Genomic DNA, 24198 nt, shown 5'->3' on the forward strand with positions numbered 1-24198 from the left:
CGTAAATACAAAATGACCACATGTAATTATAAAACCACAGCAAGTAATATAAAGTTGACAACATGTAAACAAATGTGTATGTCATCAGACAGTTTAGGCATTCCATAGAATTCGCTTCCCGGTATATTTACTTCAATTGTCTATTATTGACAACAGACGTGAATGTGTAGATTCCCTTTGAGATGATTAAGGCTTCACCTGATCTCGAATTTGAAGAGTATGCTAAAGGGTTTACAGCTAGTTGAAATTAACCAGTTCCAATTTCAATACAAGTCTAGCTAGGCTAGTTAGTATTTTAAATAGCTCTCTAGTTAAAGAAATCTGCTCCAAATTATACTGATGTGTCCTACCTAACTACAACAGAACACCTGTGTGATCTCTTAGACACTGTCTTTTAATTTTGTGTCGTTATCCGTATGATGACCTTCACCTTTAAATTTTCCATCCACCATCATAATTGGAGCTATTCAAAATTATAAGACATTTGGTGTCCAAAAGATCACACAGGTGTTCTGTAGTAGTTAAGTGGGACACAATGGTATAATGTAGGGCAGATTTGTACCTAGAAAGCTATTTAAATTACTCACTAGCCTACCAAAATTTGTATTGAAATTGGAACTGGTCTATATCAGCTAGCTGGGAATCATCGGGGCCTTTTTGTGTATGATACATAATTCTAGTCTACATTATCGAGTACATGTTGTGTGCTTGAAACGTGCTGAGCCACTGTTCAGATAATGCACATATATCAACTCGTAATTTCGAAAGTTGTTTATGAAAGAAAATACTGGAATACAGTTCCAGCACATCAAAATCAATTCAGATTCAGTATTACCGTATTCATAGTAGTAGTTTGAACCTCTTTCATTCTAAATTTTTCCCACGGTAGCCATGGTTTCATGAAAATTCCTTCCGGATAAAAGTTCCGTTGGACGACTAGTTGTTCGTCTTCCATCTGTATATGCAATTGAACCGCTGCCGTCAGTTTACCAGGGCGACAAAACTATTTCATGTTGAAAACGCATCATGGACACTAGATGAGCATGTCTCGTCTATTCCACCTGTGTAAAATTTTCTTATTTGTTTTTGTTTCTGCTTACGTACGACATATTTAAAATCTAGGTTTGTTTGATTGCATACAGACGACCAAAAATGACTAGAGGTTTATTATCAATCCATTGGCGAATTCAGGCGGGGCGTGGTGGGCGTGCCCCCCCCCCCCAAAAAAAAATCGTAAAGCATGCGTTGCAGGGGTAGATTTAGGCGGTTTAAGGTTGAAACATTAGTTTCTCGCAAATTTTACCACAAAAGATAACTTTGTTGCACCAACTCTAGGACAATATTTAAAAAAATTAATATCAATGTATTGGCCCCTGATGTAGGGTGTATGAGGGTTATATTCGACTGGGAAAATTTCTTAGAATATAACGGGCCAGAGACCTATGATATAATTACATTAATTTAATTACTGGTCTATGAACGGGCAGATCCGGGATTTCGGGTTAACGGGCGTGTATAGAATAATGCCGGTACAAGAAAATTTGGGTGTGTGTATAAAAAGAGATTTCATGCAAAAAACAAATCCCACACTTTATGTCCGTCCTTGGATTAGCGCTTGGAAATGTGAAATAACGGATATAGGGATGTTAACACTTTCCTGGATTTTGATATTTATTGTGGTGTTCTCTGAAAATATATATATTTCTTTTTCCTGTAAAATTGTTATACGCTGGTGCATTTTTTTTTTTGCGAGTTACCCAGGAGTTAAATATATTATAAAGATCTTCGGTCTTACCATAGACCTGTAATTAACTACAGGTCTATGGTTTTACCACATCCGTTCTTTTTTCTATTGATAGTATAAGGTGTGTAGTTCGAAGCATTTTAATTGCTGAATGTCATTCAATACGGTCCGTCTATACACCGCAAAGACCGGTCTTAGTGCACTAAGAACATAATAGTTGCACTATGACCAATAAAATGACATATTTCTGGAGTAAAAGTACTACCATTGGTTCGTTTTTAATCTCAAGAACAAGTAATTACGCAACGCAATTTGTGTCTGTTTGTTGTTTTCTAGTTATACCCCATAAACCTGATTTGTCATATATCGCTACAGTTCAGTGAATAGTCGAACACTACTCAAATGATATTGTTGTTGGTCATGTTAGAAATTGTTGCGTGGTTTGACGAAAAATTGTTAGTACAGTTGACGGCTACAGATGATAACTTAAAAAAGCAAAAGTTAGAAAAAGAAAAACGGAAACTTAAAGAAGAGCTCAGCAAGAAGCAGTTAGAGTTACAGAAAGACCAAGATGTTTTGAATCCTGTTTGTAAGAGAGTTTTGGTTTTCACAGACTCTATTGGAAAATATTTGGAACACATTTTTTTACATGGATCTACTTGCTATCAGGGGAGCTAAGATAAACACTAAGAAGCATATGATTAAGAATAGAGAGATTTCTTTGTCCAATTATTCTCATGTCATTGTTCACTTTGGCATTAATGATGTTGTTAATAATCCTGTTGATAAGATTTTAGCAGATTTTCGAGAATTATTTTTTTTGATTAAATCCTCCTCAGGTTGTATTCGTATATTCTTTTCATCTATTTTACCTAGACCAAAATTATTAATTCACAGCTATGTAATTTTTGTAGTTCGTACAGTGTTCATTTCGTTCGTTCTTATGAGATTTTTTTTACAATATTCCTATCGGGTCTTTATTTGCTATCAAGGATGGTGGGCTCCACCTTAATGAAGCTGGCCAGTATGAGCTTCGTAGACGTTTTCAACATGTCATCAATCATATGTAGATGTATGTTTTATTATATTATCTTTATGTTTTATTATATTATCTTTATGTTGTTTTATTATATTATCTTTATGTTTTATTATATTATCTTTATTTTTTATTATATTTTTCTTTTCATTTTGTCTTATCCATTTATTTATTTGCTCATAAACCTTTACGAGTTCAATTCCTTAGGTTTGTAGAACTCTCAGGGGAGTGTTTCATCCCTTGGATTCTATTTGGTGGCTGTTTTAGGGTCACTACTGTCAGGAAAGTATTTGCGCCTCATTTCCTGGGTAGTTGAGGCAGTTGAAGAAGTGTTCTATTCTTTCTGATTGGAGACTAATTTTCAAGAAATCGAGTGTCTCATCTTTGGATTTGTCCTTCCTCAGTTTGATGTTATTCTTGTTATTTACTATATTTATTTATTGCTCGTTTGGTGGATTTTTTATTATGTGGCCCGCCAGAAGCTTGTAATTTGTCGTATGTACTTGTATGTATACATGTATTTCTGCTTTTGTCCTTATGTGATATCTTGTACATGTATGTTATTCTTTTTCGGCCAAAATAAATATTTTTTGTTGTATCTAATTTCTATTAAGCCTAGTAATTACATAAAATACACTAAATTTAGTGTCAGTCTTTGTATCGATAGATTTGTAGTCTTTTGTGCTAAAATTTGCGGCACGTGTCAGCAATCCTATGTGTAACTGACCATGACCGACTGAGTGAACACTGTCGTGGTTAACATTGTATTTATGTGTGATTACTAAGTAGTATTCTGTTGGTATTTCTATAGACAATGAAGTGTGCACTTATCGTAGAAAATTATTAAATAAACAAATTTAATATCATGTATTTATAAGATTAGAAAGAAGATTATTTGTCAATTTATAGTAGTAACGATATTTTCTTTCCTGTATTACATCAAATTTACAACGAAAACATTTTCATAAATTTCACACAATTAATAGAAATACATGTATATGTACTTCTATTATAAAAAAAAGGTGTTACCCAGTCAGCAACAATTGACACAAAATATTATTTTTTCTATTCTTTTAAATAAGTAATAATAAATATGTCTATTGAACAATTTTTTTACCCGAACAACATTGGGACAATCATCTATGAACTTTCAAAATTGAGACAATTGAGAGATTTGGTAATTACGCAAATCAACCTGGTGGAATGTTGCTCTAATTAATCATTTCGCCCCTCGGCTGGGATTAACTATACATTACATTACACAGGGTTTATTCCTCGAATGCCAACATACTTTCATCTACCAAGATTTTCAAGATTTCAAGATTTATTTATTCACTCTGACAGTATAAACTGTTGCAAGAGGCAAATACATATAACATATATTACAATGGCGAACTAGGTAAAAAATTTACCATATAATGCAATACAAAGATTTACAAATCGAACACACCTAACAAAACTAGAGTAGTGAAACTGCATAGATATGTTATATTTTGTGTAGTTCATAATGTTTATAATATAATGATACAAACAAGAACCAAGTTGGTAAGTATATAATTAAAAGGTATTTCATAAGTTTTTTTAACATATACTGATAAATTACGTAATATTTTGACATTACAAAATCGTATCATTCCTTGAAGTTTGGGTAAAGATGGATAGGTAAAATAGTATTTTGGAATATATAATTATCTTCGCCTCACAATATCTGCATTACAACAAATAAACATATAATGAAATTCATCACCCACTAAACCCATCTGACTCAAATTACAAACACGGTTTTCTCTTACAATACCCATCCATCTCCCAACTTCGATCGGAAATTTTATGTTCGAACACCTAAGTTTTGTTATGTATAACCTGTGACCTCTGTCTAATTTAAGTAAATATTTTTCACAACAAAAATCTTTTTTGAAGAGTGAATTTAACTGACCTCTAGACGAGTTATCTTTTTCACTATGCCATCTTTGTACAAACTGATCTTGTAATATTTGCTTTACAACTGTTTTTATTTCCAGTTTACTCAAAACTGACTGACTCTCCCATACATACAAAACTGACAGACTCTCCCATACATACAAAACTGACTGACTATCCCATACATACGATAAGCCTGACTGACTATCCCATACATACAAAACTGACTGACTATCCCATACATACGATAAGCCTGACTGACTATCCCATACATACAAAACTGACTGACTATCCCATACATACAAAACTGACAGACTCTCCCATACATACAAAACTGACTGACTATCCCATACATACGATAAGCCTGACTGACTATCCCATACATACAAAACTGATTGACTATCCCATACATACGATAAGACTATGTTATTTAGTATAGATTGTATAAAAACTATCCATTGTGAATGAAATATATCAGAACAATGCATATTGTACATTAATTTATACATAATACCAGACAGTTTGGATTCATTTAACAGATTTTTTATCCAAAAATTTAACATTCTAAGTTTTACATCAGTTTCTAATGGATACTTTCCAGTTTCGCCGTACACCATGAAGTTTGGTGTACTTGATCTTACAGAGAGCACTTGTTTCAAAAATTTTAAATGTACCCGTTTCAAAACTTGCAAATTTTCGAAACCCCGGATTTCACACCCATATAATAATATCGGTTAAACTAATGTATCACATAAATGTAACTGTAAATCCACTGGAAAAATTTCTTATTTTTCTTTGTAATGCAAACAGTGCTTTCTGTTCTTGCTCTGCAAGTTTTTTTTTTGGCTACAGTGAATTTACCATTATAGTTAAAAAGTAAACCTAGATTTGAATGCATATCAACTATTTCAATATTAGAGTCATATAATCTAAATATATCATTATCCTTGTATTTTCTCTCAGAAAACACCATAACTTTTGTTTTATCAACATTGACAGAAAACTTCCTATTATATATCTTTATTTCTCACATATCCAATGCATTGCACTGGTACAGAGACAACATACAAATACAAACAAGACTATTTACAATATATACAAACAAATAACACAAAAAGGATGAGAGAGGTTCTGCAGATATCTAGCCAGGAGGGTAAACACATGAGTTTGTACATCTAATTAATTTCCAAAGCTTCAACAGGACTGGTTTTCGTTTGTTTGTAAAAAGTAAAAAAATTAAGTATATTCGGTCTGTTAGTAAAAGTTTTCGAAATATGTTCTGTGCGTTTATCAGAGAAATAATTACATTCTAAAATGTAGTGGAATTCATCCCCAATACTGTTAGTATTACATAATAGACATATACGGTTTTGTCGCATTACATTTTGCCATCTCCCAGTTTCGATCGGTAGCTTATGATTAGTAGTTCTAAATCTACAAAAAACAATAGCATTTTTGATATCTAAAATATTGAAATATTCCTCAAATTTCAATTCGGTTTTAAATATTCGATAATTAGTAGACTTTGGAGAATTTTGAACAGGAGAATACCAATCCTGTAGAAATTGGTCAATTAACCTTTGTTTAACTATTGATTTCAACCAGTTTTAATTTATAAAATTCTGTGTTTCCCATACATGATTAAAACCACAAGTATTAAATATATTTTTCACATTTTCAATCCATTTGATTCGTACATTTTGATTTGTATTCAGACAAGATAATAGATTATATAAAACACGAGAAAAATTTTCTTGTTTACTGTTTAATAATCTAGCCCAAAACATCACTGTTCTGACCTTAATATCAATGTCAATAGGATGTCGGCCTAGTTCCCCATATACCATAAAGCTGGGTGTTGGTTGTTTCAAGTTCAAAAGTACTTTACAAAACTTTAAGTGAATTTTCTCTAATAGCTGATTATCACCAAACCCCCATATCTCGCAACCGTATAGTAATATCGGCAAAATCATTTTATCGAATAAGTCAAGTTGAAGTTTTACAGACAGGTTATACGTCCTTCCGAATTTTAAAATTTCATACATAGCTATTAAAGCCTTGTCTGCTAGATATTTCTTATTTAGTCCAAAATTTCCAGTTTCCAGACGCCAAGATAATTAAACTCCTTAACAATTTCTATTTCTATGTTATTATAGCTAAAGTTAATGTTTGGTAGAATTCTACCCATACCAAATATCATGACTTTTGTTTTACCTACATTAATCTTTAATTTCCATTTAGTACAATATTCATAGAAGTAATTGAGTTGGTCTTGGAGATCTGTGGGCGTCTCTGCTAATAGAACGGTATCGTCAGCATATAACATAATGAAAATTTTAATGTATGTATCTAATTCATGTTCTATGTTTTCAGTAATGATATTTAATCCAACAATATTTTTACTGATTAAATAATCTTCCAAGTCATTTAGAAAAATGGAGAATAGAAAAGGAGACAAATTTTCTCTCTGTCTGACGCCATTTTCACAAGGAAAGTAATCTGATTTAAAATTATTATCTGAAATACAAGATTTTATACTACTATACATGCTTAGAATCACATTGTACATTTATCCATGAATATTATTAAGTAACATCTTGTAGAAAAGGCCTTCTCTCTACACGGTATCGAAGGCCTTTTCAAAATCTATAAAAGCACAGTACAGTTTCTTTTTCTTACATTTCATAATTTCAAATAACATATACAAAGTAAATATACTGTCAAGAGTTGAATAGTTTTGACGAAATCCACATTGGTTTTCTTTTATAATACAATACTCATTTGAAAATTCATTTAGTGTATTACACAAAACGGAAGTGAAAAGTCTTCCCAGACAACTAACAATAGTGATTGGTCTGTAATTCTTCGGGTCATTGAAATCACCCTTATTTTTATAAATAGGTTTTATGGTTCCAATAACCCAACTTTTTGGGATCAGTCCTGTGTCAAATATAATATTGAAAAGTTTTTCATATATTCCAATAAACTGGTCCGATGTGGATTTAATATATTCATTAACAATGTGGTCTTCTCCACAAGCCTTGTCATTTTTAAGTTTTCTAATACAATTGTAAATTTCGTCTCGTATAATATATGAATTAAGGTCGTTATTAATACGATCTACATCAGGAATATCGATATCGGGTAATTCATCTCTGTCATCATATTGAGGAGCGGTATTCAAATTTTTGAAGAATTCATAAAGTTTTGAAATGTCAATATTTGGTTGACATTTCTTTTTAGAATTTTTCAAAAACCTCCAGAATTCTTCCGAATTGTTAGACTTCATATCATTAATATTTTTTGATAAATTTTTACAATACAACTTATATTTTTCATCCAGAGTCTTTTTATAACGTGCTTCTGCTTGTTTCATATTATTATAATTACTACGAGACCTATTAGTCTTAAATTTTCTCTTAAGTTTACGAAAATTCTTACGGGCAAATTTACAATCCACGTCGAACCATGGTTTATTATCCCTCTTATGTTTTTCTTGGGTACTTTTACTACTTCTTATGGGTGTTGTACCAAAAGTAACCTTTCCAGATGAGATAAAAATACCACATAACTCATCTAACAAAGCATCAACTGACATTTGATTTATTACATCTACATTATCATTCACTACACTTAGATTTGATTCTAATTCTCTTACTTTTACACTATCAATATTGTTGAAAAATTCTCCACACTTCAAAGGGTCCTTTTTTTTTATTTTAAAGTCATCCTTGACTGTAGCATTACCAATATTTTCATGATTTATTATTTGTATAGAGCCATTTTCACCAAGGAGAGACAAAGAAAGAGGCGAATGAACGTCCGACAGTAATTTACTAGACTCCAGTATATCAAAATATACAATTGATCTAAATAAATGTGCAGAACTTATACAATAATCTACTTCGCTAGATTCTCTACAAGTAAATTTCCCAATATCTTTATCACCGCCTACTCTACCGTTAACAATAAACAATTTATTACTCTTACATAGATTTAGCAAAAGGCCACCGTACCGGTTTTTGCCACTGTCCATACTCTTTCTGTGTACAGGGATCGACACAGATTTTAATACATCTATTATCATTATCAACAAATTCTGTAATATTATTATCCCCGTGCTATCTTTCATTTAATTCGACAAAATCAGCGTCTGTACCTGTTCTAGCATTAAATTCCCCTAAAAGGCAGAAATATTCCGTAGAGTTTTGAAAGGATACTCTCTTTCAATTTCAGTAAAAGCTTCATCAGAAGTGTATTTGGTGTATTCTGGGGGTATATAAACAACTCCAACTATTACCGGTTGATCTAACTGAAATTATTTACCATCACACTTAAACCAGAGTACAAATTTACAGTCAGTGTTTTTAAATTCTATCAAATTAGACAGCTCATTCTTGTAACCAACCATAATACAACCAGACCGCCTATTTGAAATATTTTTCCTATTGTTCATTTTGAATTGATACCCAGAAAAATCTATTGAGTCCAGGTCATCGGTTTTAGTCTCTAATAAACAAATAATATCGTGTTTTCGTATCATATTACCAAATTCCGGATAGTTAAGTCTGGTCCTAATACCACAGCAAATCAAACAGACATAATTTACAGGATCTAAACTCAAATTTCTATTAAAAGGTCTATCCACACTACTACTAATACATGTACTATCAGTAACACTATTACATTCAGTACAATTAGAACTATTTAAATTAACACTTTCGTGACTTGTGTCCTCCACAGGTTCTGTGTTATTACTATTGAGATTACTAACATAAAATTCATATGTAACATTATAATATTCACATACTTCATTTAGAACTAGAAAATAATCATGTAAATTTTCCTCAATCCGCGAACTACATGTCATATAATCAGATTTTGTTCTAAATAAAGCCTGATAAAAATCAAAAATACATTTATTATATTTTTCTTCAGCGTTTACTACATCATTATGATCTGATAATATATAGTTGTTTGAAGAATTCGCATTTTCATTTAAAGAATTATTAATACAAAAACAGTTTTTACTCTTAGGATATGTTTCATTTACACCTGGATTTAATAGCTTTTTATTAGTGTCCTTTAAAGAATTTTCATTTAATTCCACACACAAATATTGATCATTCACATTGTCATACTTATTTGAAATAATATTTCCAAGTTTCTGTTTCCCCCCAAGAACACAGGACAATTTAAATTTGCAAAACACTGAATTGCAAATCTTGCGCCGCTTTTTCTTCACCCTACCATGGCATGTGAGTAACCATTGGATGCAGATTTGCATGGGATTTAATAAAATGCATTTTGTTTTACAATATTTACTAAAATAAATTTGTAGTTACAATTTGAAATTCATGGGATTTTTTTATCCCATGGGATTTTCATAGAATCCCATGGGATTTTTTTGTGTCCCACGGGATTTTTTTTCTCCCATGGGATATCTTGTGTTAAAATACAATGATAGTCATAGAGAGTGTATGCCTTACATATTCACTTAGTGCATTTTTCTTCTGTGCAGTATGAATAAAAAAGCTGAATGACTAAAAGAGAGAGGTTTTTTGTATTGTTTTGGGATGTTTTTGAAGTTTTTAATCTTTTATAGCTTTGAAATGAAATCACTTTGAAAATTCACTTATCAACCACAAATGTAAAACAACGAAATAGAAAAAAATATTCAAAGACATTCTGACTATAAATATGCTGGTTAAGAATATAAACTTAGAATGCTATATGAGCAGTACTTTTATCTTAGTATTTAAATAAATTATAAAAATTCTAATGGAAGTCTAAATTTAGGTCCATAATCAGCTTTTTGGCACTTCTTTTTCTTCTTGGTCAGCTTCAACCCATGAAACATGCTTCCTTTCTCGTCTCTGTAGAATAAAACAAGTAAAAATCTTTATGCAAACAAAATATATAAAATATTTTACAATACCATTTTATTTGTAATCACAGTGATCTTATTTTTTCGTACTTGATATATGTTCATTTATAATATCAACAGCTGAAATTACTTGCAATCAGATATCTAAAAGATAACATGAACAGACAAACAGACACACAGATAAAGTGCTTTCTATATAAGTTCATGGCAGCACTTTTGATTTATTGTGCAAAGTATGAAGAACAGATGGACGGACACCAGTATGCCATAATATGTCCCGTCTCAAAAAGCAGGAGTACAAAAATTCTGAAGAACAGTGTATACCTGATATGATAAGCTATCAAGTTTGCATATACAGAATTAGTCATTCACCATAGAGACAAGCAGGTGGCTGGTCCCTGAAATGGTGAAAAACAATTCTGCATGATAATACATATGGTACCTTTCAATTTAGTTGAATTAATTTTCATTGCAAGCATACTTAAAGCAGTTATCTTGTAATGCACATAAGTAACATTCAATGTTAAGTCCAACATGCTGGGGGTAAGTTTAATCAAAATTAATTAAGAGATTGTGGAGAAAGCTGTCCTTGAACTTTCAAAAAAATGTAACAAGTTTAGTGTATTCTGAGTTGCTCATTTGCTTTTGTTACTTTGTATGTATGATTTTAGTTACTTTATGTTCTTTGTTGTGTATGTCTGTTTTCCATGTCTGGTCTTTGTCCCTGAATTACATTCCTTTGATTGCCGCTATTACCTTGGTTCCCTTGATTACCTTTGAAACACAAGGTATGTTAGTGGTGCAAAGAGAAGAGCTTAAAAAATAATGGTCCAGTTCAACTATAATTTTAGAATAGGACTTGACAAACTCTATTTGCAGTTGAATCTTCACACAATAAAGATATTTGTTTTTGGCTTAATCATATAACAAAAGCATCTGTATATAAAAAGAGATATCTCCTGATAGCAAGTAATAGTGATTTTTACCAGAACTTAACATCTAGCTAGAGCTTGTTTATCTTTCCTCAGACATAGTTGGTTTAATATTTAATTTTGCAAGTTCTTTATACGTCACTCACCTTTTACGAGTCATTACTAAGAATCCTTTCATGCATCCTCTAATCTCTCTTGAGCAACATAGAGCACCTTCAAAACAAAATTATACTCATTATGCATTATTTCAAAATTAGATAACTTTCAGATTCTGTATATAGACAGTAAAATGGAGTTATAAACATGTAAATGAAACAGGGGCTGCACTGGCTTCCAAAATTCTGTCACCATTTTTTTTTATCAATGTTCAGAAATAAGAGCAAAAAGTGGTGCCAAAAACAAATATTCCAATTTTTTAAAATATGACAGTACTAAGTCCCCTGATGAAAGTCCATGAGAAGAAAAAATGAAATCAGTACAACTTATATGCCATATATATACAATTTCCAAATCGTAACACAATCTCTCTTCAAACACAAGAAATCTGACACCCCAATTCCCACTAATGAAAACTTGCATCCAATCTTCAGTGTGTGATGGACAGGTTGAAAAACTAAACTAGTATTTTCATAATTAAAATGCTAAAATCAAAACTCTGTACTACATTAGGGTCTAGAAGCACTGAATCTATTATGGTTTCAAATGATCATATCTATATTGTTAATTTCAAATTTAAAGCCTTTCTGAATTGTTAATACAGAAGATTAACAACATAAACAAGTTACATTTGTACCCATAACTATCCATATCTACATTTTAACAAAGAAAAAAACAACATTTGTACAGTATCTTATGTGAGACAGTACCTACCTCTATCTAGTTTGTCTTACTGTGTGCACAGATAAACTTATGGAACATATACAAAATGTATTATTCCAGCATTCAAAAATGGTCATTGCTTATACTGTTTTAGTCACATTTTTCACTCAATATTTATTCCATCACTTGTAGAAGAATTACCATTGCAGTACATAAATAAAAAATCATTGCTTAAAATATGCAAACTATGAAGTTTGACTCTGCCACATTTGCCCAAAAAATGGCAAAATATTGAAAAAAAAATCCAACAAAAAAAAAGGGGTGTCTAATCCAGACCATACCCTTTGAAAAGCCATCATGTTTACATGGCTTTAGTAAACATTATCTGGAAATGAGACCTGCTGTTGTTGTCCAGTACATGCAGCCCCACTTGTAGCAGTAAAATGGTTATGACTGACTGATCCTTCAACTCGCGTTTATTTCCGTTTAGTAAACGACAATATTGAATACTCGGGAATGAATGATACTAACCTGTTTCTATTTTGGAAAGAACGAGTTTAAAATATTAATTGCATCCAAGATTTTGAAAGCAGTGATAGTTCTTATTCTCGCGTGCTTATTCTCATGCGAAGAGTTTCTCAATGAGTTTGGAAATACAAGGGAAAGAAACGAATTATGGTGTAATGTGACAAGTTATGATTTGACCACGGACCAAAAACGTAACAACATATGGAAACGTTCTACCGTGCACCACATTTCACACTCGTAGTATTTTAATCGCAAGTACATTTTTTATCAGGCTTTCTAAAAATCAGACAGCACGTCAAAAACCAACCCAATTTAATTCTATTTCTTGTTTAGAAACAGTTACTGACCACATAACCAGTCTTAGTTTTGTATTTGTTTGTTGCGCTAAATAGAGAAAAAGAAGCATCGTTTGTTTGGTAGGTTTGTCTTCACCGTGAATTACTTTATATCCAACATGAATCACTTTTCCATTAGCAGTGTCTGAATTTTATGTTGACTGGTACTTAACATTTGATCTAAACGGAACCTTTCAGGGCTCTCCTAAGTGTTATTTGTACAAATTTGTTGTTGAATTTGTACCAAGTCTGCAAAAATATTTAACAAAACGGACTTATTACAAAAAATGCCTTACTAGATGTAAACTAAGATAATCATCACATTCCTTGTTTGTTGAAACTGGGGGTTACTATGGTATAGAGATGTCAAATAGATAGTGTGCTTTGTGCACAATGGAGGATGAATTTCATTTTGTATCGAGTTGTGACGCCAGTATGTCTAGCCTTATTATTTTAGAAGCCCCTCCTCTTTCAAAATATAGTGCATGCATATATTTCAAAATCACTGGAAATTTCAAGGTGATGCGTAATTTATGTAGGTTCCTTTTCCATGTATTTACAGTCTTAACTTAATTACTTTAATTATGATTGTGTATTTGCATTTGTAACGTATATCATCTTCTGTTCAGTTGTTAGAATACTGGGATATGTACTGTTGTTTGTTGTAACATTGTACTGGTGAGCATGATTGCCTTACTTAACTTATACAGATATTGATTTGACTTGATCTTCATAATGAATTTAAAAAATCAAAATCTGCCGTCAAAATGTATCCGTAAAACTTAAATTTTCGTTTATTACGAGAAAATGACTACAGGTATTAACAGCTCGATATTCCGTTTTACTGTTAATTAAGTACGATATACAGGAAGTGGTCGGTTTAGCTGGGGGCACTTATAATCTAGGTAATAAATACATCCCGTAATATGGCTTCGTATGTGTTTCGTGTGGCAGATCAAGATATTTACAAAATTGGAGCTGACATAGGACCCTAAATTTACCCAAGAAAATCATGAAAATGATACATTCTATTCACTTTTATCGAAAATATGTGAAGCAACTATTTGTTTGATTATTTCTTATGCACAAATGTCACATTAAAAAAATCAATTTATAAGGGGACCAAGGACAGCCGCCATAAAACCTGGTTTAATCCTCAATGTCCAAAGGAAATGCCTGTACCGAGTGACGATGACCATTGCAATGGTTGCAAACTTTCCGGTTGTACTTTGATAATACCATTTAAATTTTATGCAGACTTTTCATTTTGACTCTTATATAGAGTTTATCACTTCGATAACTTTGTTAATAACCATTCATTTGTTATGGACAAATATTCATGTTTGTCTCTCACCCTTTGTTTTACGGTAATATTCTACACATAGCACGGAAAGCTCGATACTCGCCCAATAAGTAAACTAAACTGTTGAATAGGCTTATTCGTGAGGGATATGTTATGATATTCTTGTCAGATCTTTAAGGATGACATTTTTTTGGTATTTCATTGATCCGCTCATGGAGTCTTCAAATAGAAATTGGACCACTATAGGAGAGTTCGCCAATCTCATTAGTGATGTCATATTCACTAATTTTCATATCATTAAGTGTCAAATTGGTTGGCAAATAAACAACGAAATAAACAATTAGCAAATTCATGATTAGAATCCCAATTTTCAAAACTTTGTAACTTTGTTATTTTATATCCAATTTTGGTTCTGTAAAATGTTTCATTTAGATAAAATAATTCATATTTTGTGTGTAAATTTTTTCCCTCTTACTTAAAAAATAAATTTGAAATGATATTTATATGTAAACCTCTATTATCGTTAAAAAATATTTTAAATTTTGTATGCTCACATAGTCTAATTACTGAATATTTATTTTAAAATTCAGTGGATAAAAAGAGTATCATTGGCAGTGTAGAGAACCAAAAGAATTTTTCAATTATCTTAAAAAACGAAAACGTTATGATGATATTAAGTTGATGCCCCATGCCACTCAAGGGATTTTTTGCCAACCAATTCCAAATCACAGGTAAGTGATGACATCACGAAGAACTCTCCTATATTTTAAAACAGTTTTTGGCATGACATGGGTTGTGTCCTTACTGTATGGCGTGTGAAGCACCGTGGCTCAACCGCGCATGGGAAGAATTGAAATTGATTTTACATATGATAGGGACATCCAGACTTGGGACCGGCAAGTTATCCGGGCGGAGTTAATGTCCATTTAAAAGATTTTTCAATATTAGATCCAATACAAGGTAAATCTATTTAAGTGTAGATTACATCTTTTTGGCATTTTTTGGATATATATATTCTTAACTTCTATTTTATTTTCATATTTTTATGAAATATTTGATATCACTACCTTTTACAGGTAGACTGACACAATTAGTGCCAGTCTTTTTAAGCGCAATTCAACCACGGGGAAATATGTTGGGACAATTAAACTAGTTTTTTATCCAGTTGGCGCAAAAGTTGAATCGAGAAACGCGCAATGTACACTTTCATTGAACTTCAACGTGTAGACACTTGGTAACCAATATGAACTGTACAAAATAGTATGTTCAGTGTACACTAGGTATAGATTGTACATATAGATTCCACCGTATAATGTTTCGAAAAGTAGAATGGGTGAATCTTATTACACGTATGTACAATGCAGTTTAATGCATATCATATAAATTGTAGCTATAACCAGAGGTATGACAAACTTTAGAGCTTCAGTTTCCCTACATGTATGTAGGCGATTTTGAAATTATACAATTAAGGATTTTTACTGTAATGTTGGAATATACTAGTATACCATTATCATCATCTCATCTGTAAAAGCTTCTTGTATATAACAGAAACGCACTTTTGTACACTATATACACGCGGATGATCAGAACTGTAAGGGAACGAACATCTTCTACTGCAATATTGGACAGTTGAATCCTGTCACCCGTTGAGTCACCTGATCTGTCTAAGCCATAAAACAATTAATTTTTTAAAAAATACCTCAGGGCGATTCTATTCGTCACCTGGCCTGTGTAGTGTCGTACGTAAACTTAACCGAGATTTTGAAAGTGGGTTCTAAAAGGGGTGGGGGTCTAGAAAAAGGGGCATATCATAGTATAATATTTCCTCATTTTCACCAAAATATTGCATGAAATTATCCACATTAATCCAATTATATCATTTTAATACTTCTTGTTTGAATATAACAACCAAACGATTTTGATAGGCTATTATAAAAGTCCTTGTATATAATTATATTTACTGAAAGGATCTGCTTACTAGTGAATGAGTTTTTTTTTCTTTTAATTTATATAAGGTTTTTATAATTTTACTAACGAATTAAAACCGTACATGTAACAGGGAGTTAAAATTAATTACAGGTCTATGCGTGTAACTGTCACCAATGATTTTACAGTCCATGCTTTAATTTAAATTACACTACTGAATTACTGCAGCCCGTGAAAGAGGTTCGCTTGCATGGAAGTTATTTTCTGATATGGCACCATCCTATGGACGAACGGAAATGCCAGCATCTTAGTATTCTGGGTATTAAAGTCTCGAGGAAGTGCAGTTTCATTCGTTAGCCCAAGGATTTATATTATATATAGCGTTTACCTAAATTTAACTCCTTCGCTAGCTATGAAATAACTTTTTGTACAACTATTTACTACGTTACTGGAATGCTCATCTTGTGCGTTCCTGCATCGATAAAACAACAAGTGTTATACGAAAGGATAATTACAAAGGAAACCTCGGATATGTATTGTCAGTCAGTGGCGAAACGGGGTGCCGAAATCACGCATGACACAAGACGATTTTGTATACGGTTCATTCCCCGCTATGACCTCGTCCTAGCAGCGAGATAAGTGTTGAGGTCTCAGTATCGTATTAATTTTCCCATAGACTTCTATAGTGAAGTGCATATTTTTAGGATTTTTAAAAAAATATGTAAATTGATTCAATAAAACTTTCACTTATGTAGCATTTCTAAGGACATGTGAAAAAATAATTTCCCGCAAAGAAAATAGGGTGAGTCCACGAAGATCGGACAGAAAAGTAGTCTCGAACTATAAATAGCCATTTTCCCTACTTTCACTTTCGTTTTGCACTCACCAAACCAACCTTTTCAGTGGAACATTTTTATGATATTATGTTAGATTTTCTTTTAAAAAAGTTCTTCATCTTACAGTGTGATGTTTGCTCTATTTTATAAGTCATTGTTCATATCTTTTGACAAAATATTAGTTTGTAGAGAGGCAAAAAGAAAATGCACTATATTTTTATAGCATCCATCTTTTGACGTACACCTGCTCAGGGATATGCAATACGATACTGGTACCTATTACTAATAAACATTTCAATATAATCATAAAAGTTGTTGTTTTTCTGCTAGAGTATTCATTTTCATACTGAAAATTCAGAACATCATTGCCCTGCTATAAACATGAGTTTTCTGTTAAAATTTTTATATAGGTACCCTATTCCAGGCATGAGACTAATATCTCAGTGTTAGCCAGAAAATATTACGTTTGATAAAAAGCTGCTGCATTAGTCAAGCTAAGCAAATTTGTGGTTTATTCTGACATGGTAGATACATGAGCTGTACTATGAGTTCCAAATCATTATTTAATCCCCACTTGTGACTTCCATATATGGAAATATTAATATTCGAACCTCCTTTTTTGTCTTTAACTCAAGGGAGCCTCTTGTTTAAAGTAAAGTATAATGACTGGTACAACCAACTGTTTTAAACTATAGATATGGTCATTTCAATTATAATAAATCCAAAAAAAATTATACCAATATCATAGTTTTAAAAAAATATAGCTTTTCATATGCAGAAAATACAGATTTTAAGCCATTTTGGTACCCCAGGCAGATACAAAAGGACCTCAATATGACAGGAAAAGGACTTTTTCTTTAAAACAGAGAGCTATGATGCAAGGAAAATAGTTTGTTGGTATAAATATTATAATAACAACTGTCTGCTTTAGATACTTTTTGAAAAAAATCAGTTTTTATATGAAAAAAGACCGTTATTTTTCTTTCCGCATTAGAATCTGAAAAAAAGTCCACTGAAAAATTGGCTGTTGACTTTTGTGACATTTCTGTGTTTAAATCAACCACACAGTTATATGGCAACTCACTTTAGCTATTTATTTGAAAGAAAAACAAAAAATAAAAAAAAATATTCATTTTTTCATATATAAGAGGCAATGTATGGAAAATGACTATTTTCAAGTCCTAACCACATACTTAAAAATGTGTTGTAACTTGAAAACTATCCTTTATGCAGGAGTATTACTTGCTTTAGGTTACATGAATATAGATATGCTCATCATAAACAGTCAAGATAATAATTTTATTGAACTGATATTATACAAATTCATGAAAACAAAATGCATTTCCAAATTTGGTAAAGATTAACCATAAATGCAAAAAACCAGAGCTACCATAAAAAATCAGGTTTAAAAGTTGGCTAATTCATCTTAAAAGTGTTACCTGCATTGGGTACTACTTTTTCAGCTGGTAAAGACCACTTGCCGAATATCTAACTTTATTTGAAAAACTGGCTTACTTCTAATAAACATTTCAATATAATCATAAAAGTTGTTGTTTCGCTGCTAGAGTATTCATTTTCATACTGAAAATTCAGAACATCATTGCCCTGCTATAAACATGAGTTTTCTATTAAAATTTTCATATTGGTACCCTATTCCAGGCATGAGACTAATATCTCAGTGTTAGCCAGAAAATATTACGTTTGATAAAAAGCTGCTGCATTAATCAAGCTAAGCAAATTTGTGGTTGGTAGATACATGAGCTGTACTATGAGTTCCAAATCATTATTTAATCCCCACTTGTGACTTCCATATATGGAAATATTAATATTTCGAACCTCCTTTTTTGTCTTTAACTCAAGGGAGCCTCTTGTTTAAAGTAAAGTATAATGACTGGTACAACCAACTGTTTTAAACTATAGATATGGTCATTTCAATTATAATAAATCCAAAACAAATTATACCAATATCATAGTTTTAAAAAAATATAGCTTTTCATATGCAGAAAATACAGATTTTAAGCCATTTTGGTACCCCAGGCAGATACAAAAGGACCTCAATATGACAGGAAAAGGACTTTTCCTTTAAAACAGAGAGCTATGATGCAAGGAAAATAGTTTGTTGGTATAAATATTATAATAACAACTGTCTGCTTTAGATACTTTTTGAAAAAATTCAGTTTTTATATAAAAAAGACCGTTATTTTTCTTTCCGCATTAGAATCTGAAAAAAAGTCCACTGAAAAATTGGCTGTTGACTTTTGTGACATTTCTGTGTTTAAATCAACCACACAGTTATATGGCAACTCACTTTAGCTATTTATTTGAAAGAAAAACAAAAAATAAAAAAAATATTCATTTTTTCATATATAAGAGGCAATGTATGGAAAATGACTATTTTCAAGTCCTAACCACATACTTAAAAATGTGTTGTAACTTGAAAACTATCCTTTATGCAGGAGTATTACTTGCTTTAGGTTACTTGAATATAGATATGCTCATCATAAACAGTCAATATAATAATTTTATTGAACTGATATTATACAAATTCATGAAAACAAAATGCATTTCCAAATTTGGTAAAGATTAACCATAAATGCAAAAAAACAGAGCTACCATAAAAAATCAGGTTCAAAAGTTGGCTAACTCATCTTAAAAGTGTTACCTGCATTGGGGTACTACTTTTTCAGCTGGTAAAGACCACTTGCTGAATATCCAACTTTACTTGAAAAACTGGCTTACTACTAATAAACATTTCAATATAATCATAAGAGTTGTTGTTTTTCTGCTAGAGTATTCATTTTCATACTGAAATTTCAGAACATCATTGCCCTACTATAAACATGAGTTTTCTGTTAAAATTTTTATATAGGTACCCTATTCCAGGCATGAGACTAATATCTCAGTGTTAGCCAGAAAATATTACGTTTGATAAAAAGCTGCTGCATTAGTCAAGCTAAGCAAATTTGTGGTTTATTCTGATATGGTAGATACATGAGCTGTACTATGAGTTCCAAATCATTATTTAATCCCCACTTGTGACTTCCATATATGGAAATATTAATATTTCGAACCTCCTTTTTTGTCTTTAATTCAAGGGAGCCTCTTGTTTAAAGTAAAGTATAATGACTGGTACAACCAACTGTTTTAAACTATAGATATGGTCATTTCAATTATAATAAATCCAAAACAAATTATACCAATATCATAGTTTTAAAAAAATATAGCTTTTCATATGCAGAAAGTACAGATTTTAAGCCATTTTGGTACCCCAGGCAGATACAAAAGGACCTCAATATGACAGGAAAAGGACTTTTTCTTTAAAACAGATAGCTATGATGCAAGAAAAATAGTTTTGTGGTATAAATATTATAATAACAACTGTCTGCTTTAGATACGTTTTGAAAAAATTCTGTTTTTATATGAAAAAACACCTTTATTTTTCTTGCCGCATTAGAATCTGTCCATTTGAACAACTAAAAAAAGTCCACTGAAAAATTGGCTGTTGACTTTTGTGACATTTCTGTGTTTAAATCAACCACACAGTTATATGGCAACTCACTTTAGCTATTTATTTGAAAGAAAAACAAAAAATAAAAAAAATATTCATTTTTTCATATATAAGAGGCAATGTATGGAAAATGACTATTTTCAAGTCCTAACCACATACTTAAAAATGTGTTGTAACTTGAAAACTATCCTTTATGCAGGAGTATTACTTGCTTTAGGTTACTTGAATATAGATATGCTCATCATAAACAGTCAACATAATAATTTTATTGAACTGATATTATACAAATTCATGAAAACAAAATGCATTTCCAAATTTGGTAAAGATTAACCATAAATGCAAAAAACCAGAGCTACCATAAAAAATCAGGTTCAAAAGTTGGCTAATTCATCTTAAAAGTGTTATCTGCATTGGGGTACTACTTTTTCAGCTGGTAAAGACCACTTGCTGAATGTCCAACTTTACTTGAAAAACTGGCTTACTAGGTCTCAGTATCGTATTAATTTTCCAATAGACTTCTATAGTGAAGTGCATATTTTTAGGATTTTTAAAAAAATATGTAAATTGATTCAATAAAACTTTCACTTATGTAGCATTTCTAAGGACATGTGAAAAAATAATTTCCCGCAAAGAAAATAGGGTGAGTCCACGAAGATCGGACAGAAAAGTAGTCTCGAAATATAAATAGCCATTTTCCCTACTTTCACTTTCGTTTTGCACTCACCAAACCAACCTTTTCAGTGGAACATTTTTATGATATTATGTTAGATTTTCTTTTAAAAAAGTTCTTCATCTTACAGTGTGATGTTTGCTCTATTTTATAAGTCATTGTTCATATCTTTTGACAAAATATTAGTTTGTAGAGAGGCAAAAAGAAAATGCACTATATTTTTATAGCATCCATCTTTTGACGTACACCTGCTCAGGGATATGCAATACGATACTGGTACCTATTACTAATAAACATTTCAATATAATCATAAAAGTTGTTGTTTTTCTGCTAGAGTATTCATTTTCATACTGAAAATTCAGAACATCATTGCCCTGCTATAAACATGAGTTTTCTGTTAAAATTTTTATATAGGTACCCTATTCCAGGCATGAGACTAATATCTCAGTGTTAGCCAGAAAATATTACGTTTGATAAAAAGCTGCTGCATTAGTCAAGCTAAGCAAATTTGTGGTTTATTCTGACATGGTAGATACATGAGCTGTACTATGAGTTCCAAATCATTATTTAATCCCCACTTGTGACTTCCATATATGGAAATATTAATATTCGAACCTCCTTTTTTGTCTTTAACTCAAGGGAGCCTCTTGTTTAAAGTAAAGTATAATGACTGGTACAACCAACTGTTTTAAACTATAGATATGGTCATTTCAATTATAATAAATCCAAAAAAAATTATACCAATATCATAGTTTTAAAAAAATATAGCTTTTCATATGCAGAAAATACAGATTTTAAGCCATTTTGGTACCCCAGGCAGATACAAAAGGACCTCAATATGACAGGAAAAGGACTTTTTCTTTAAAACAGAGAGCTATGATGCAAGGAAAATAGTTTGTTGGTATAAATATTATAATAACAACTGTCTGCTTTAGATACTTTTTGAAAAAAATCAGTTTTTATATGAAAAAAGACCGTTATTTTTCTTTCCGCATTAGAATCTGAAAAAAAGTCCACTGAAAAATTGGCTGTTGACTTTTGTGACATTTCTGTGTTTAAATCAACCACACAGTTATATGGCAACTCACTTTAGCTATTTATTTGAAAGAAAAACAAAAAATAAAAAAAAATATTCATTTTTTCATATATAAGAGGCAATGTATGGAAAATGACTATTTTCAAGTCCTAACCACATACTTAAAAATGTGTTGTAACTTGAAAACTATCCTTTATGCAGGAGTATTACTTGCTTTAGGTTACATGAATATAGATATGCTCATCATAAACAGTCAAGATAATAATTTTATTGAACTGATATTATACAAATTCATGAAAACAAAATGCATTTCCAAATTTGGTAAAGATTAACCATAAATGCAAAAAACCAGAGCTACCATAAAAAATCAGGTTTAAAAGTTGGCTAATTCATCTTAAAAGTGTTACCTGCATTGGGTACTACTTTTTCAGCTGGTAAAGACCACTTGCCGAATATCTAACTTTATTTGAAAAACTGGCTTACTTCTAATAAACATTTCAATATAATCATAAAAGTTGTTGTTTCGCTGCTAGAGTATTCATTTTCATACTGAAAATTCAGAACATCATTGCCCTGCTATAAACATGAGTTTTCTATTAAAATTTTCATATTGGTACCCTATTCCAGGCATGAGACTAATATCTCAGTGTTAGCCAGAAAATATTACGTTTGATAAAAAGCTGCTGCATTAATCAAGCTAAGCAAATTTGTGGTTGGTAGATACATGAGCTGTACTATGAGTTCCAAATCATTATTTAATCCCCACTTGTGACTTCCATATATGGAAATATTAATATTTCGAACCTCCTTTTTTGTCTTTAACTCAAGGGAGCCTCTTGTTTAAAGTAAAGTATAATGACTGGTACAACCAACTGTTTTAAACTATAGATATGGTCATTTCAATTATAATAAATCCAAAACAAATTATACCAATATCATAGTTTTAAAAAAATATAGCTTTTCATATGCAGAAAATACAGATTTTAAGCCATTTTGGTACCCCAGGCAGATACAAAAGGACCTCAATATGACAGGAAAAGGACTTTTCCTTTAAAACAGAGAGCTATGATGCAAGGAAAATAGTTTGTTGGTATAAATATTATAATAACAACTGTCTGCTTTAGATACTTTTTGAAAAAATTCAGTTTTTATATAAAAAAGACCGTTATTTTTCTTTCCGCATTAGAATCTGAAAAAAAGTCCACTGAAAAATTGGCTGTTGACTTTTGTGACATTTCTGTGTTTAAATCAACCACACAGTTATATGGCAACTCACTTTAGCTATTTATTTGAAAGAAAAACAAAAAATAAAAAAAATATTCATTTTTTCATATATAAGAGGCAATGTATGGAAAATGACTATTTTCAAGTCCTAACCACATACTTAAAAATGTGTTGTAACTTGAAAACTATCCTTTATGCAGGAGTATTACTTGCTTTAGGTTACTTGAATATAGATATGCTCATCATAAACAGTCAATATAATAATTTTATTGAACTGATATTATACAAATTCATGAAAACAAAATGCATTTCCAAATTTGGTAAAGATTAACCATAAATGCAAAAAAACAGAGCTACCATAAAAAATCAGGTTCAAAAGTTGGCTAACTCATCTTAAAAGTGTTACCTGCATTGGGGTACTACTTTTTCAGCTGGTAAAGACCACTTGCTGAATATCCAACTTTACTTGAAAAACTGGCTTACTACTAATAAAC

At 31.3% G+C, this 24198-nt stretch overlaps 1 protein-coding gene and 1 pseudogene across 3 annotated transcripts; one reads left to right on the plus strand and one right to left on the minus strand.

Moving 5' to 3' along the window:
- The first annotated feature begins 2164 nt into the window (after window positions 1-2164).
- Window positions 2165-2814, plus strand: LOC148597651 (uncharacterized; annotated as a pseudogene).
- A 1221-nt stretch (window positions 2815-4035) lies between these two features.
- LOC148597652 (uncharacterized) lies at window positions 4036-13017 on the minus strand. Of its 3 annotated transcripts, XM_088561121.1 has the most exons (4): window positions 12870-13017; window positions 11666-11732; window positions 10912-10985; window positions 4036-10576 (listed from the first exon to the last, which is right to left on the minus strand). In XM_088561121.1, exon 4 carries the CDS (start codon window positions 8830-8832, stop codon window positions 7318-7320), a length of 1515 nt encoding a protein of 504 aa, XP_088417247.1. In that variant the 5' UTR covers window positions 8833-10576; window positions 10912-10985; window positions 11666-11732; window positions 12870-13017; the 3' UTR covers window positions 4036-7317. The 3 variants fall into 3 exon arrangements, with proteins under 3 accessions (XP_088417247.1, XP_088417249.1, XP_088417246.1); XM_088561123.1 differs by lacking the exon at window positions 11666-11732; XM_088561120.1 differs by lacking the exon at window positions 10912-10985.
- Between the last annotated feature and the right edge of the window lie 11181 nt (window positions 13018-24198).

The sequence above is a fragment of the Perna viridis genome, chromosome 14 (genome assembly GCF_037379345.1).
Source record: "Perna viridis isolate PV_CMFRI_1.1 ecotype Kerala chromosome 14, ASM3737934v1, whole genome shotgun sequence".
NCBI lineage: Eukaryota > Metazoa > Mollusca > Bivalvia > Mytilida > Mytilidae > Perna > Perna viridis.

Coding starts and splice junctions, on each gene's coding strand:
- LOC148597652 (XM_088561123.1), bottom strand. CDS start 8,832: ATGAAAGATAGCACGGGGATAATAATATTACAGAATTTGTTGATAATG.